The sequence below is a fragment of the Eschrichtius robustus genome, chromosome 18 (assembly GCF_028021215.1).
Source record: "Eschrichtius robustus isolate mEscRob2 chromosome 18, mEscRob2.pri, whole genome shotgun sequence".
In the NCBI taxonomy this organism is placed as follows: Eukaryota; Metazoa; Chordata; class Mammalia; order Artiodactyla; family Eschrichtiidae; genus Eschrichtius; species Eschrichtius robustus.
In genome coordinates, this window is record NC_090841.1 from 13,945,512 (window position 1) to 13,963,892 (window position 18,381).

An 18,381-nucleotide genomic window follows, 5' to 3' on the forward strand; every position below is an offset into this window, starting at 1 on the left:
TCCCAAATCTACTGAATGTTTTTTATACACTTCTATCATTTCACAGAAATATGATGGTACTGGTCTCTTTCTTCTTTTACTGATGTTAAGTTTCTTCAATTTTTGTGTCTTGTATAATCTAATATGGATAATTCTTAGACATTAAGCACTAGTTCCCTATTCCCACAAAAATATTTATGTAAATACAAATGGAAAATCAATCTTGTATACAAAACAAAATGGATGAGTATACATTTTATATACTGTTACTTTTATTTATCTTGAAGTTGCAATTGATTGCTAGATTAGATTCCTTGAGGTCAAGGTCTACTATGTGATCATATTTTAACAATATCTTGGTCACGGTAGGCAACCAAGGAAATATTAAAGATAGTAGAATAAAGAGAAGAAATGAGAAAACACATGATTCCTTTACTGACGATTTGTTCACCCAAACCATTCTGTCGGAGACTTCTGTCTCTTCATCTTGAGTTGTTCTCCTTGCTGCTCTGCTCCAGTGGACTTGAAGGAGCAGAAGCCAGTGATTCTATACTAAGAATAATATAGTGATTCTACATTTGCTGGGTCTGTCAGTGTGGATGATGACATAAATAACCAGTTTCTCCAAGATAAATGCACCTGTCCCTAAATATACATACAGATATGTATATAGATAGAGACACGTATTCTTCTCTGATTTAAAAATAAAATATGTTCATTGTAGAGATTTTAGAAAAGACAGAAAAGCACAAAAAAGAAAAGCATGCACTTTATCCCAATATCCAGATCACTAATGGTAATATTTTACCATGTATTTGTGACAGGTCTCCAATGGCATCTAATGACCTTCACCTCCTGGTATTCATGCCCTTCCATACTGAATCAGGCTGATCTGTGTGAGCATTAAGATCATTTGAAAGTGAAAAAAAAAGAATAATATAGTGATTCGATTTTGCTCGTGCTTGGCACAGATAGTAAACACTGTATGTGTGTTTGTCCCAGATAACCTTTAGAATCTCTTCCAAACCTAAGAAACTACCTATGATTTTAAGAAAAGCAGTTTCATTTTCCATTATTTTTATTATGAAGGGGTGTGTGTGCTTGCACAAGCCTGTGTGCGTGCATACGTGTGGGTGTAGACATATCTGTGTGTATCTGTTTGTGTATATGCGTATGTATGTCCCTCGGTATCTGTAGGGGATTGGTTCCAGGACCCCTGCCCTGGATTCCAAAATCCGAGGATGCTCAAGTCCATTATATAAAATGGCATAGTATTTGCATGTAACCTATGCACATCCTCCTATATACTTTAAATCATCTCTAGATGACTTCTAATACCTAATATAATGTAAATGCTATGTAAATAGTTGTAAATACAATGTAAATTCTAGGTAAATAGTTGCCAGCGCAAGGCCAATTTAAGTTTTGCCTTTGGGAACTTTCTGGAATTTGTGGGGGGGAATATTTTCCCTCTGCCATTGGATGAATCCAAGGATGATGCAGAATCCACAGGTATGGAGGGTGTACACACACACACACACACACACATACACTTGTTGGTATTGTGAGGTTCACAAAGTAGGGGAAAGTAATACTATTTACATACTTTCAACATAATATTCTAAGAGGTGTGAAGAGGTGTACAGGATATGATGGTAGCAAAGAGAGATGTTTAATTCGATCAGGGCTTCATAATTGATCTCACACATAAATAGGAAAAGGATTTGTGTTGTCTGCAAAATAGCCTCCTCCAGTCTGGGAGGGTGGGTCTATCTCTGCAGAGTCTCAGCCGTCAGGTCCTCTCTGAGTTCCTCAACCTCTGTGTCAGACCCAACCACAGGACAATATTGAAATGCACATGGCTTGACCTGTAATCACCTCCCTCTTCCTAGCATTTTCTCAATGTGCCACCAGCGTGTCCTTATCACTGCCAGTTGTTTCCTACAAGAATCTAGGAGAAATCGAGGGAATCAGATAACCAGTTTTGTTAAATGTGTCAGAGTAGCATTGACATATATACACTACCAAATGTAAAATAGATAGCTAGTGGGAAGCAGCCGCATAGCACAGGGAGATCAGCTCGGTGCTTTGTGACCACCTAGAGGGGTGGGATAGGGAGGGTGGGAGGGAGGGAGATGCAACAGGGAAGAGATATGGGAACATATGTATATGTATAACTGATTCACTTTGTTATAAAGCAGAAACTGACACACCATTGTAAAGCAATTATACTCCAATAAAGATGTTAAATAAAAATAAATAAATAAATAAAGTTTTACATATCTGAAAAAAAAAAAAAAGTACTAGAAGATTTGGTCAGGAGCCTCTGGCTGAAGGAATTTCAGGATGATCCCGAGGAGTCAAGGACCTGGAGAGATCTTTCTATGCTGCTCCAGGACCAAGTTTTGCTCCTAGGAGGCGGCATGTTCTGAAGGGCTGAGAGTGCCAGACATCTCATGGCCAAAGTAACCAGGCAGTTTGACAAAGGAAGAGTAAAGTCCATGAAAACAGAGAAGCCTACACTCAAATCTCCCTTGGGCAAGTTATTCAACTTTTCTGAGCTTCAATTTCCTTATCAGTGTACTGGGAGGAATCCATTAAATAAATGTGAAAATACATACCCGGCGGTCAAAAAAAACCAAGTTTGTTGTATCCCCTACTCATGTACTCATGCATTACTCCTCATTTAAACCCTATGATTTAATAACGACTGCTTCAACTATTGTTGAAGATTCTAAAGCTGGTTTTAAAGTCAGCAAGTATGCAGTCTGCAATTGTAGAGTCCACATTGGTTGCTGGAGGGGAGAAAACAGTTTAAATCCTTAGTTAGTGATGGTGACTTTGGGTAAGTTAACTTTTTATTTTTTTAATGGCTATAATAAAGAACTTATTACAAAGATTGTTATGAGGTTTAAATGAGATAACAATGTAGAATGGTCTTAAGAGAATGCCTGGCACACTATAATGCTCAATCATTATAAACAATTTTTATTAGTATCCCTTGACCTACCACCACCATGGTAACATCTAATAGAAATTTACAATACACCTCAACTTATTTACTTTTTCAAATTATGTATTGTTTTTGAGGAAAATTACAATATACTACTAGTTGAGGATTCTCTGATATTTTGGACAGTGGGAAATAGACATAGTATAAGGTCTGAATAAATGCATAATTATTTCTAATTTATACTTTATTCATCAAGATATTATTGTACTAAAAATTCACATTTTTACCTGACGGTACCAGTAGTGCTTAAAAATTAAGCCTGTATCTCCAAATCAAACAAATCTATATACTTTTCCCTGGGAGAGTCCAGAAACTGAAAAGAAATGTTGCAATTAGGTTACACATGTGACAGGGTTGAAGATTGTTCAGACTTAAACCCACCCTACTCCTCCATCATCATCTCATTTATGGGAAGAGAGGTTATTCATCCATTTGGTAAATTTGTAATTATGAATTTCTCTTACTCTCCCAAAACTACCCACTCTTTCTGGGTGGGTTTGAGCATTCTCTGAGAAGGCTAGATTCTATAAATCAGCTCTTACATGCTCAAAACTCACAGTTTGGAATTACTGTCAAGTGTTTCTAATACCTGATTCAAACATTAGAGACTTGGAATACTGATATATCTAGACATTACTTGAACCAGAAAATTATTGCATAAAGAATAAATTGTGGTAATAAAAATGACAATATTTTTTCTTTCTAAGTGCTTGAAAATTGGTTCTTGAAAAGACCATTTAAAATTCTACATTACTTCAATCCTCACTTTCTTGTGTTTCAGATATTAAAGCAATAAAAACTTTACTCACTTTAGGTCTAATCAGAGCAGAAGTAAATATAATAGGTTGAAAGGACATTTTAAAAACAGTTTTGAGACATTCTAATCATAATATATATTTTTAAAATTCCTAATTATATTAAAACCTTATCTATTCAATGAATTACAATTGTTGAATGACATCATTTTTCCTCAATGATTAATTTTTAAATTATTACAATTAATGAAGTTCAATTGATATACTGCTTACTAAGACATCAAGTTATTATTTTTAGATTTAATCACAACATTTATAATGGATTGGGGGGTATTTAATAAAAATGACCCCCAAAAATCTTTTCACCAAAGCTCACATTTGAAAGGCTAGTTTCCGTCTCTCTTATTCTAACATAAACTCACTCTTCACACCAGCAGTAACACTTCACAATGCATTTGCTTTGAGGAATTTTTAGCCTCTTCAATGCACATATGTATTTTTAATTAAATTGAACTGAATATGTGTAAAATACTCAAATGACATCAAGGTGGAGGGATTTGCATGTACCGAGCTCTTTTGATGCCAGTGACATTAGTGTGTTAACTATCCAATCTTTACAACAACTTGGCAAGCAGGGACTCTCATCCCCCTCTTATTTCTGAGAAAGTTGAGACTCAAAAGGCTCAAATAATTTGCCTGAGATTATAAAATAGGATTTATAGACACATCTTTCTCTCTCTCGACTCTTTTCACTATATCTCACTCCTTCCCTGTCTACAAACAGAGAATAAGGGCCCTGTCTTGTATTTTCTTATTGTGGTGTGGAAATGCCTCACTGCATGGGGCTCTAATGCTTGAGATTGTTTTTTGTACTTTTTTTCATTTGAGTTTCAAAAGGAGCTAAAAGCTTTTTGCTCTTGTGGGTTCCAAATATATTTAATGATGATGATGATTACTTTTACTTTCATAATAAGTGTGATATGCTGAGAGGAAAGAACAGAGAACATGGTTCAGGAGAATTACTTGTCTATAATTTGCTGGTCTTCAAGAAGAAGAAAATGTCAGTGTGTATTATTTTATGAGTCAGAATGGCCTGTTATCTTAATCCACTTCATCATATTAACAGTGTAACATAGTCCGTCTTTTAAAAATTCTTCCATTTAGGGCAGAATTATTCAGATTTCTTATGATTGCCAATTGCCAGTTGACTAAAGGCAATCTAGGCTCTGTGTTGTAATAGCATTTAAATTCCCTGCTGTGGAATAATAAGACTCAATTTAATTTTTAGACTTTCAAAGTACTTTTTAATAAAAATTACTTTATATTGATTTCTACTTTACATTATAAAGATCATATTTGGGGATAATTTTCAGCTTTTTCATATTAATGGTGGATTTAGACAATATTATAAACATCTTTCCTATTGATATTTTACATCCAGATATAAAGAAAGTATAACTGATGATTTATCTAGCTATGTCTCACAATAGGATAAGTATTTTGGGGGGAGAACATTTTTAATACTTTACTATAATTATCTCTTGCTCTTGCTTTTACTCTCATACTCTCTGAATTTTCATAGTAACCAAGATTATGGTTATTATACATTTATTTAGTTTCACTTACTGTTAATATCCAGGATGTAACAAAAGCAAATAGAAAGGGGTAACCTCAAGTGTTTAACTACTGAGGAAGCTGAAATGTTTTCATTCTGCAAGGGGCAGCTCTAAAGACTAGAACAGATAGGCTGTCTTAGCATATACAACATTTAATAGGGACCATATGAAGTTCATGGGACTGCAGAAGGTAAATTACTTGTTCTGAAGTCCAGTGAGGAAAATCAGATGAATGTAAGAGATAAAAGTAAACTTTATCTCTGCCCACTAGCCAGGGATATATTTATTAGCACTCATATCAACTAAAAAATGCCCTTTATTTTTAGTCAGCAGGGTATATTTTGATTTGGATATATATTTGCATTAACCTGCTAATGCCAATCTCCTATTTCACTCTTTGATTTCCTGATCACATAATAGGTACTGTTTCTAAAGTCACAAATTGCAATAGAACATCTACAGAAATTATTTTTTAAATCCCCTATGTGCACTGAGATGGAAAGAGAAAGAGTAAACAGTTAAATTCTCCTTTGCTCTCCCTGAACAGGGTTTCTATTTCCAGTAAGTGCATTTTTTCAAATGAAAATGAAGTCATGCACTCAAGAAGGTAAATTGCCAGTGCTGAACTTCTTTTCAGTGTATATTGTATTATTCATATATTTGTTTGTCAATAGGAAGGCAGAGAATATGGCATAAAACAGTAATAACAGTATATTATGTTATTACATGTCACCTTATAAAACACTTTCACAGAATTTTAACACCACCAGACATTAAGAAGCAAGTAAATTAATTCTATGATTCCAATTAATAGCCAAGAAAACCAAGGCTCAGAATGATTTTCAGAGGCTTGTCCTGTTAGCAAGTGTTGAACAGGACTAGAAGTCAGCATTTCTGTTACTCAGCTCTGCTCTTCCCTGGCATTTCATAGCTTCTAATGACTTCTAATGACTCAGTATCTATTGAGCCACTAAATTATAAATGGCATCATAATGTTCAAGACAGAGACACAGCCTAAATATGTACCTCTAGAGGCTCTTTTAAATTTATATAACCCATATCTTAAAGTAGCATTATTAACTAATCAGCTAGAGCCAGACAATGTGGTAGTTATCTTCTGACTCTTGAGTTCCAGCAATGGTATTTCCTGGTTTTGTGATCGGAGACGTGTCACTTACACCTTTTTGTGCCTTCATTTCCCCATCTATAAATGGGGAGAACAAAAGCACCAACCTTCACAGGATAATGTGAAGATTAAATGAGATAATGCAAACAAAATTCTTACCACAATTATTGGCATGGTGACAAGCTCAATGAACGTTCATCATTCAGACTATCTCCAGGTTGGTTGCTAGCTATTAATTTATAGATTCTTTTGGTTAGGTTAAACCCTAAAGGCCACTGGGTCCATGGTTCCTTGCCCTCTTTTGTAAAATGAAGTGGCTGGATTAGGTGGTCTCCAAGATTTCCAAGATCCCTCAAAATTTTAAAATCTGGTACTCTTTTTAGCAGAGCTTTCAAACCAAAAATTTCTTCAGTTGAAATACTCTAGGATCTTAACTGTTGAACTGATAAGTAATGTTTAGCAAAGTATTTTTCCCAAAGAAGGGAAAATATAATAAATATATTAGTGAAGTTGGGAAATTCTCATACATTAAATATCACTTAATCATTCATATTTAATCTAATTATTTGAAATCTCCTTAAAGTAAGGTTAGCATGGTAGAGTCCAGCACACCTAACACAAGGTAGACAACTATAGGTATTCTGTAACTGTCAACATCTTCTAAGTCACTGGTTCATAAAGTGTTGTCTCTAGACCAGAAGCATTAGTATTGAATATCACCTGGGTACTTGTCAGAAACACAAGTTCCAGTGACCCATTCCAGACCCACTGTATCAGAGACTCTTGGGGTGGGATCCAGCAAACTATGTTTTAACAAGCCCTCGCAGAAATTTTGATAATACTGAAGACTTAGTACTATGGTCTGAGTGAAGAGTGAAAAAGAAAGCTCTGTTTCTGCTAAACATTTACCGAAGCAGCTAAAACTGAAATTGAATCTGGCCTTAGAAGATATCAAAGACTAAGGTCTGCTAGAAATAATTAGAAGTCAAGTAACCAATCAACTGACTAAGAAAAGGGGCTAAGAAGCCACTGTCGGTTATTCCCTGTAGGGAAATAAGATACTAAGAAGGTTAAAGAAAAGTTTAATAAAATCATCAGAGAGTATCAGAGTAATGATTCTAGCAAGAGAGCAGCCCCAGTAAGAATACATAATGTTCCATCTTCCTGCCTAGTGTGGAGAACTACAGGTTCTCCGTGCTGTCTACTACATGAAAGAAGTAAAGTATTACTCTTTCTATTTTTTATAGTAAAAATGAAAATAAAACACTAAGAACTCAAAACCCTGGTTTATGAAGAAGTACATTAAATAGGGAAGGAAATACTTAATGATCTATGCCCACCTATTTATCTGGTGAAACCTAAATATCTTCATTAGATGCTGCACTGAGAAAAGTTTTTAACATACTAACAATCATAATCATTTAAACAAGATATGATGGAAAGGATAGACAATCAATGTCAGGGTGATAGGAAGACAGGTGATTTTATGTGTTTCAATGTCTTCCCTATCATCTGTATATCAATCCCAGACCCCTTTCTTATCTCCAAAATTTCTAATTATCTCCTAGATGTTAATGTCAATAAATTGAAAACTGAGTATATCCAAGCAGGTCTCATAAACCCTACTTATAATCTCTATCTCAGTTAATGGAATTAACTTTCTCCAGTTATAAACCTTAAAACATAATATTTTGTATTTACCAAGTCCAGTCAATTTAATTTAATAATTACCCAAGGATTTATTTCTCTTTCATCTTTTCCATTGTGATCACCTTTATTCATATTCCCATGATATTTTTCCTGTTTCTCTTCACAACTAGACTCTAGAAAACAGGAATAATGTCTTCTCCCCAGTGCCCGGGCTAAGGCCTGACACAATAAGCATATACAAATTGTAAACTGTTCCCTGGTGAATGTACTGGAAGAGTAAACAGATTAATCTGAATTCTCAAGCCCCCATGATTTCAGGAGGCCATCACACATTGCATCTTTTTTCAGGAGAAAGAAATCAATTTGTGACAAATTTGTAAAAGAAGACTGTACTTCCTGATCCACGTCTGTCACATTTTAAGTTCTAAGTAAGTGTTCTAATCATCAGATTTGTATGTTTTTTTATATTGGATCCTCTTCCTTGACTCATCTTAAGACAAGTTATGTTTATCTTGTCCTCTTGGATATTAGTGTTCTCAGGTTTTAACACTCGGCTTCAGTGACCTCAACAAAATTAATGGTAATGTGTTCCAGGGTCTTTGGGGGAAGCCCATGAGACTGGAAATTAGGCAAAAATAGTAAACACAAAATGGCTTTCAATTATCACAAGAATCATCTAAGGAATTACAATTCATGAGAGAAAAAAATTCCTGTCAAGAGTTTATTGTTACCTATCAGACACTGGCTTATGGAAATTGTTATTCCAAACAAGGTTGGCCATACTTAGGAGATGCATTATCTAAGTAGGTCACAGATAAGCAGCCAAGCTCTCATGGGGTTTGTCTGCCTTTCCTCCCCCCAGCAAGCCCTGAGGACTTCTTTTATGTGCTATACTGTATACATTTCATGAGGTAACAACCTCACTTTTATTGTACAAGATACCAGGCACTCTGAGGTAGACAGGAGTTGCTCTTTCCAAATTAGAAAGTTCAAACCAAAAGATGCAATGTTTTGTTGATTCTCAGTGCCTTCGCTGAAGAGGAATTCTAGAATGTGCAAATAGAAAAGGAAAATTCTTGGCTTACAAACTGATACAAGAGAAATCTTCCAGAAACACATGGCCTGGGATATTTCAGACTCCTGGCAGATTGCAAACCTTTACTGCCATTTATTAATAATCAGGGTTCAGATCAAGTGCCTCTAAGAAGCCAGGACCCACTTGTCAGACTAGAGTTTAGCTCAGAAGTTGAACATCTTCCAGCAAACAATCTCGTAATAGCTGATATCTTCTCCAGACACCAAATTACTTTGGCCAGCACAAATGTCACTGACTAAAGAGACACTGAAATGTTTGGTCACTGTTCTCTAGACAATAGAATTAAGAAGGTTATACAGTAATAAACAGGGAAAACACAATCGCAATTTTGTTCTATAGACTTGTTGCAACCTCAGATGATCTAGGCCCACAGTCCCAACATCTGTCTTATGGTTGCCCTTATAGATATGAAACAACAGGGTGTACGATATAAGATCATTGTTATTAGGAAATGCAGATACTTTAGGGGTTTGATTGTGGAAGGAGTTTCAAAATCACGAGGTGCCTGGGAAAGTAGAGCCTGAACTTACACAGATAAAAACACACTCTTACTCATTCCTGTCTACATATCCTGTGTTCCTCTAGTGGTGGAAAACTGCGATATAACATAACATATGCCTTCAGAGATTACCATTACCTAACCACCTCTGTCAAGGTTACTACAAGTTTGAAAGGATACATGAAAGAAGCAAATCCTTCTATCAGGAAAGTTTTACCAATATGATGGGAAGGTATCCCAAACAACTGGATATGAAACAAAGAACAAAAAGCTAGTAAAGCAACAAGCAAAGAACTATTGTCATTGCGGAGTGTTGTTTTATCAAAGTTTGGGCTCAGGTAAGGGAAAGGGGTGCATGGTGGTGAGACATAAGAATGGGCCATAGAACACGAAATTCTGGGGAGACTTTTTCAGGAGACACCCAGCCATGAAGTTCTTCTCCTAATCGTGGTGGGGATTCTGATCAAAGTCCTCCAGTAAAGCAAAGGTAATAGTAGCTACAGGAGAGCTTACTTTAAAGTAATGTAATGTCTCTAAGAGTCCATCATTTGCAGAAAATGTTTGTGCCTTATCAAATAGAACAGAAATTGCTAGAGCTGTAATAACACACATTTTTATAAGATTTTACTTTAAAGGACAGATTTGAGCCACTGAAGTACATGCAATGTCTCTGCAATTAGTCAGTGAGACTTGATGCAGGGAAGTGAAGAGTTCAGCGTGAAAGGATAAAGGATCAGAGAGACGATTCAGATACAGGGCAGTAACAAAGGGAAGGATCCAGACAGACAAATGGGAAAAATAGAAAATAAGGAAAAAATAGATTCCTTATTCGTTTCTGTCAACGATTTCTCCACTTCCTTAGTGGTAAAGAAATAGGGAGATAAGAACAAAAAATAGGAATAAAACCACACTGTATTTATAATTGTGTGCCATTTTGGTTTATTTTCTACCTGTGACGTTAAGATACAGCTACATTTTGCCATTAGTAAATTTGATATAGTTAAGCCTACAGTCGGAGTTCACTTACTTTTTAGTTATCTTTTTTTTTCCTGCTTTTTAAAAATTTAAGTCTCAATTTAAAAGAATCTATTGGAGTTTGCTAAAGAACAATATCAGAATTATATGTACAACTCACTTCTGCAATAACATGCAGAATTCCAGAACAGGCAAGCAGGTTAAAAAGGAAAGTAGCAAAAGAATTCAGCCTGTCACTGTAGAACGTCAGAAAATGAAGCACGAGAGGAGAAACACCCACACGTACCCAGTAGCCCCCCCGAAAACATTATTGACCATTAGATAGAAATGTTTCCAAAGTATGGGAAGCCACCATAGGCTACTTTGTTTTGCTCTGGTTCTCACTAAAGTCTGATTAGCCAGGGTAGGAGGTGCAGGTGGCGGTGACTTTTGGAGAGTATAAAATGTGTACTTAGCAGTGGTTTTGTGTCATAATAGTTCTGATTTCAAGGCTAACATTTCTTAAAATTTGGGGAGAATGTGACCATCCGTAGAAACCTTCTGCAAGTAAAATAAACTAAAGCCAGTATTTTTGCATGTACCTGTTTTTCTCCACTGGGCTTCTTGTGGTTCAGTAACAGCTCTACAGCTCCGACAACTTCTTTCCTGATGGCGTGTAATAGAGCATCTCCAACATAGACGTTACAGCTTAAGAGTAGTTCGATGAGCTCCAAGTTCTCATTTTCGATTGCAATGAGGAGAGCAGTTCTTCCAAGTGGATCGACGCAATTAATATTGATTTTAAAATAAATTTCAGCTTCCTCTAGGGATTTCTTGACACTTGCATAATCTCCCTTTTCCACGGCGTTCAGGTAGGCTTTCTCGGACGGTGAGAGCTCTGATTCTGCTCGGACTATCCTGAGAGGGATGCGGTCTCTGTAGGGGGCATTAACATTTCTTTTGTAATAGAACTGAGCCATGTTTCATGCCATGCTATTTCTTGGTCTCTGAAAGTGCAAACAAAAACCAACACACACAAGGATTAGTATCAGCACACTTTTGAATGATTATGCATCGCATTTAACAACTCACAATGAGGCCAATAACAACGATGAAACCGTAATTATTAAGTGAGAAGTTATGTTCCCTTTAAACAATGGAAATAGGCAATAATTATTCAGTTATCTAGAAACACAGGTTTCAAAGTTCTTATTTAAGAAGAAAGAGAGGCCAGTACTTGGCAAGTTACTTATAAAAGTTACTTTAAAAGTGACATCTGTCAGAGGTTGCACCTGTAATTTTTTAAAATTATTTACAAAATTTATCATAAATATATATTGTTTTTAACAGAGAACCTTGAAAGTCAAAGGCTGTATCTCTGGGGTCCCCAAACTGGACCAGGGATTTTCAAGAATGTCAGGCACTGTCAGTTTTGCTCATCATGGAGATGCTGTTGAGATTACAGAATATCAATATCTGGGCAAAATGTTTTTCACTTTCATTTCTATTTTTAATGTTTGTAAGAACTGACGTTACAGTTACTGTGAGTTAATGATATTAATGTCAATAAAATATCATACTGAGCCCGATGAGCATAATTTTATTTTTTTCCTCTTGTAAGTAAATTCGTTGAGGAAGAAAGAATGTGTACCAATGATATTAGTTATCAAGATGAGTCTAGGCAATTAAATTTCCAGCGGAAGCATTTAGAAAAGGATTAAATATATGGTTTATTATGAAATATATGGTTTATTATGAAAATATATGGTTATTATGAAAATGCTATTTTCTTAATTCTCTTACCTCCATATCATGAAACAATAAACCACAAGGCAGGAATACATTTACTGTAAAATGTAATATTATTTTGAAGTTACAGTAAATATACAGTTAATTTTAGACATGAGGAAATTATTAATTTATTTATCTAATTTAAAATCTAATTAATTTTAGACATGAGGAAATTATTTCAAGTAAATAAGAGATTATCGTCTTAAAATAGATTAATAAAAAAGTCCGATGTCGCCAAAAGTTATACTGATTTGGTTATCATCTTAGCAATACAAACTTACTGAAAAATGTATTCTGTTTTGAATATAATTTCTTTACTGCCGTTAGGTCCTGATTTCATACTTATGGTCTGAACTATTTTATTATTCTATGTCATTTATATTCAACCCACGTGTTTACTTACATACATTCACTACATCAAATTAAAATGAATGGGGCATTCTAAGTACCTGAACATGCATATTCATCTTAATTGATCTTTTTAGATCTAATCATTTTATAAGTAACTTAACCAGATTTGAATAATGCTTTAACTGTAGCTTGAACATGCATTGCATTAACAAACGTGCTTATATTTAGTGTAATGTTCTCAACTTGGGAAAGTATGCATTGTTTGCATGCTACCTCAATTTAACAGTGATTTCAGTTATCAAATAGTTAAGTTTTATTTTTTGATGTCCAGATTATGCATCATGATTTCTCAAATATCTGGGTTCAGGATCTAATACACAAAACTGCAATTCCATAATTTCTTCCTTTCTGGCATATTAGATTCAGCACTTTATTAAGGCCTCTTCATAGACTAAGCAAAAAGTGGTAATCCTATAATCCAGAATATTTTTCTCAAATATTTCACATTTTGATAGTCTTGGTGTTTTAAACGTATAATGGCCAACTATATAGCATGATATAAATTTATTTTTACAATTGCAGACAAAGTGTGTTGTGAGTTCTTTAAATAGCAATATTACCTTTTTAGAAGAACATAAAAATTAATACTGGTGTTCAAATATATTAATTTTAGACATGCAAATTGCTTCCTTGAAGCTTGATTATAATTTCAGTATTTAGACAATGCATTAACTGACTAGAATAATGGGAACAAAATTATATTATCAGACAACAAAGACAATTTAATAGTCCTCCAGTATAGGCGAAACTTCAAAAATCAACATCATTATTATGTTACATATCTCTTTTTAATTTTCTGATCCCAAATGCCCCATATATGCATCAGCGGTAACATTAAAATATTTGCCTTAGGAAGGCAACTGTCGCCCACTTCCCCAGCACAACTTTTCTATCCATGAAAGTGTGCGGGATCAAAGTTGTGGTTTTCACATGGCAATTTTATCCAGACTATAGTGTAAGTCTTCATAATGATAATAACTGCCATTTATATTCTATTTCAGCAGTATACATTCTCTATTACCTCACTTTGTCCTTACCCATGGCTCTTGAAAAATACATTAATTTTCGTTTTCTAGAGTTGAATCCAAGGTTTCCCACCAACAATATTTTTGCTTAAGACTAGTGTTTCATTGTAGCTTACCCCAAAATACAGGTTAAAATGAAAGCGTGAACGTACATACACATACACAGTATCAGAAATTCATGTGAATTATGGCTCAGTCAGGATTAGGAATCAGCTTAGAGGATGGAAAAACTGTATTTCATTTTATTTCATTTACTTTGTTTTATTAATGATGGTATCATATAAAATATTAGACAGTAAACAGCATTTGACTTCTCATTTTCAGAGTACAAGATGTTGGTGACAACGAAGGGATTGGAGGACAACATAGCAGATACTGGAGAATTTGTGCGAGAGGAGGGGACAGATAACGAGAAGTTAGACTTACTAAAATCTATTTCATTTAATCCAGATAACTACCATAAATGTAAACTACATAAGTTTCAAAAAGAGTAATATGACATTGAGAGAAAGATATATTCTACTCAACGTTGTGTTTAAGATGTGAATTGGGCACGAGACTTTCCATTAGATAACCTGTCTCTCCATCTATAAAGTGAGGAGAAACAACAACGATGAAGGAATGGGTGAGGAGAATCAGAGTTAGTGCTGAGTAAGACCTTTTATCTGCTGTCCTCTTTTAACATCTTGAATTTGATAAAAAACAAAACAAAACAAAACAAGAATTCATGTTTGGAAGGCTACATGGATTTGAAATATACTTAAAATGTAAATACATAAAGTAAATAAAATTTAAATATTTACAGTGGAATAGTAAAACAAAGAAAGAAAGAGAGAGAGAGGGGAAGAGAAAGAAGGAAGGCGGAGCAACTCTGATTGATGGCTAAAAACTTAAGAAAGTCAGGAAGAGTATATAATTTTTCAGTACATCCACTTGTCCTTCTGGATTACTTGATGCAGTGATGCTAACAGAAGGACAAAAAGCAAGTTTAACATTTGAAAACTGTGATACACGAATGTAATTGCAAGGAGAAGCCGCTGATAAGGCTGACGGCTCCTGAGCTGACACTCTTATCAGCAACAACGGAATTGCTACTGGATAGAAAGTCTGTAAAAAACCAGGGATCTCCCTGAAGCAAATATCTTGACCTCAAATGTGGAAATAAAAGCCTGTTTCTGATCCTGCACTTTCAGAATAAACTTTCTGGAGGAAAAAGATATTTTTTTCCCCATGAATTACAAGAGTTCAACAGATCCTTTGATTTCAATGCCCCCTTTATGACACATAAGCCAGAAGTAAAATGGCTGCTTCATCAAGTTATGTTTCAAAGACTTGGAAGAGATATGGGATGTGATGAAGAAAAACTCAAATCCCACGATGTGAATTCTTAATTAACCCAACATTTATTTTCCCTAAATATGTTTGGGACTTAAGAAACAAAACTGTGGGAGAGCTTCACCTTGATATCAATCCCAAGAGAAATTTTAAAAAATTGTCCCTAGATATGAAAACCACAATCATCTAAACAACTTGAAGATATGCAGGAAAACAAAAGTTCCAGATATTTATAGGGTCTGAAGGCATATTCCCTAAAGGATAAATTTAGCTGTGTGGTGCAAAGAACAGTGAACTTGAATTCCGAAGAACACAAAGGAAAGAAAATAGACAGAAATCTCCACTCTTGAGTATACATTATTAAAAGTAAAATAAAATTTTCCCAAACAACGTTGTTTTTTCTTTTTTGCTTTTTATTCCCTAACTGCCAAAAGATACATTTCATACACGTGTGACCTTATGACACAGTGAGAAATAAAGACTCTCATTTTTTGTTAGGATACTATGGCACATATCTAAGTTGTATTTGTATTTTTTTCTGAAATCTGATATAAAATAACAATTTCCCAGATAACTTATTCACACTCGATCCAATTCGGATTTTTTTCTTGCTATCGGTATAGTATATTATCTCAATAATCTTTGATATAATGCATACTCCACATAAAAGCATAATGCTCTCATTTTTGCTATCATTCCAAACTCCAGGCCTTTTTCCTCATCATCTTTCACGTGGCTACACCAATATCTTTCTGATAATCTCACCGATGTTATCCTTGCATCCTCCCTGTTTAGTCTCCACAATGCCACGTGTCTAATATTTCTAAAATGTAAAGCTGATTCAATCACTCTCTCACTTTTAATCCTTAAATGACTGATAACCATTCACAGGAAAAACACTAACCTATTATGGAATACGGGACCTCCATGACCTTGCTTCTAAATGCCTTCTTAGACATATCTACCAAGGCAGTCCCTGGAAAACCTTATTTTACACTGACAAGAATCCCAAACCACTTGGCCACTACAGTTTTAAGCATTTTCTCACACTGTTCTTTACAAGAGGAAAACTGTTCCTCCCCTGAGTCTCTGGCAACTCTTGCCAAGTTTTAAAACCTTCTGTGAAGTATCATAGCCTCTGAGGATTTTTCTTCTCTTCCTCTTAAGGCAGAGTTAATGGCCTTTTTTAATGCATCTTCATAAACCCTGTGGACCTCTTAGCTTTAGAACATTTTTTTTTTACTGTATAAAAGATTGTGACTTATACAGTATTGCATCCCCAATGCTAAGCAGGTAGTTAGTGCCCCAAATTTGTTGATGAATCAATGAATTAATGACTGTACTCTCAGAGTTATTCCTCTGTCATTTTGGGTAAAGGAATAAAATTAATAGGGTAAAATTTCTTCAATCACGTGCTGAAAAATGATTTAGCACTTGTAGGCCCGTTGAAGGCAACAATGCACAACCGGACATCCAGTCAACAGTCACGAAGCTACTGAATACCCTGGGAAAAATGCTTTCATTTTTTACCTATTTTTCTTCTCTAACTATCTTGCCCCCAAGATTTTTTCACCCATACAAAGAATTATAACTGTAATGTGTAAATCAACACATCTGTAGCTCTCAGCTCTGGAAAACACTTCCTATCACTACTACCTAAATCATCAGAAAGGCATTAGATTTTGGTCAGTTGGCGGATACTTCCAGGGAAATGTGAGCACAGAGGAAAAAAGTACAAGACAGCCAAGGCTAGCAAGTTGAATACCTTATAATGGGAGAAACAGAGTTAATATACCTGTTAACAGGAGACTAAAATACGTGTATAAATATCTACAAAATTATAAAGAGAATATGAGAAAATCTGAGGAATAAGAGATCATCAAGAATAAGTAATTGGAGATACTGGCAGAATGACCATGGAATGAATCAGTAAACTGAAAGTTCAGATCATGAAATTCTCCCAGTTAGGAAAAAGTAAAAGTGAAGAGAAAGAGAGAATGGATGTATAAGAGCCCAAATCTATAAAATAGCAATTGAATGAAGAGAAAATAAAATAATGGAGCGCAGGACATATTTTTAGTATTAATGACCAAGAATTTTCATAATTATAAAAGATGTAAGACCTCCCATGGAAAGAATCCATAGTACCACATAAGATATATAAGAATAACTCCTTCACAGATTAAAAAAAATTATAAAGGAGGAGAAAAAAATATCCCCTACCACATACATCATAAGGAATAGCTGTGACAACATTAGTTTTTGTTCTAGAAAAACTTTGCCCAGGGAAGATAAGACTGTAAACCAATAAATAACTCAGGATTTCACTATCCCCATCAAGAAATTCCTGCATGTAAGTTTATCTGAGATAACATCCTGCTCACCTGGGCAAATAGCTTCCTTATCAAACACTTTACTTATCAAGACTCTCTCCAGAACCCTCACTTGGCCAAATCTACCAATCCTAAATTAGTATGTCACAAATATTGCCCAATCTCAATCATTCTCCTACCTTGAAATATCCACCTTAAACTCCTTGTACCCAGGGCAGAAAACCCTACAGATATTCTCCCCAACTGGCCCCTTTGGTGGCACTACACAGGTATATCAATGTGATGTTCTCCCTACTGCTGGGAGTTATAAAGAACTTATCCTTGCTTTACTGGAAAACTGTATGATAATATTTTGGGAGTCTGATACATAAAAAGAATAAAGAAACAGATTAACATCAGACCTCTTAACAACAAATTTGGAGGTTAGAATGTAATGAGGTTTTTACCAAAAAGTAGAAAAGGATAAACCCCCCAAACAGAATTTTGGAGCTAGAATTTCATATTTATTAAAATTATTTAAATGCAGGAAGGAATAAAATTAGTCTCATGCATACAGCCTCAGAAGATTGCTCACATGAAGACCATATTTGATCATAGGATGACACTACAATATATGGAAAGTATAGATATAAAGAGAAAGATTTCCATGGTTTAAATAGCTGAATTTTTGTCTGTTTTGCTCACTGATCTATGTACGAGGCTTAGAAAAGGGTCTAGTATGTAAAAAGTACACAATAAATATTTACTGAATGAATAAAGTATCTGCTGAACATCTGTATGTCAAATGTGTATATTAAA

The 18,381-nt window shown here is 34.9% G+C and overlaps 1 protein-coding gene across 1 annotated transcript in view; it reads right to left on the reverse strand.

Annotated features, from left to right (window-relative positions):
- The window catches only part of TRPC4 (transient receptor potential cation channel subfamily C member 4), a 164,850-nt gene that overhangs the window by 105,560 nt on the left and 40,909 nt on the right, over nucleotides 1–18,381 (reverse strand). Inside the window, exon 2 of the mRNA XM_068526460.1 lies at nucleotides 11,291–11,695. Within this exon, the coding sequence (XP_068382561.1) occupies nucleotides 11,291–11,668 (378 nt within the window). The 5' untranslated portion in view covers nucleotides 11,669–11,695. The remainder of the gene's footprint in view (nucleotides 1–11,290; nucleotides 11,696–18,381) is intronic.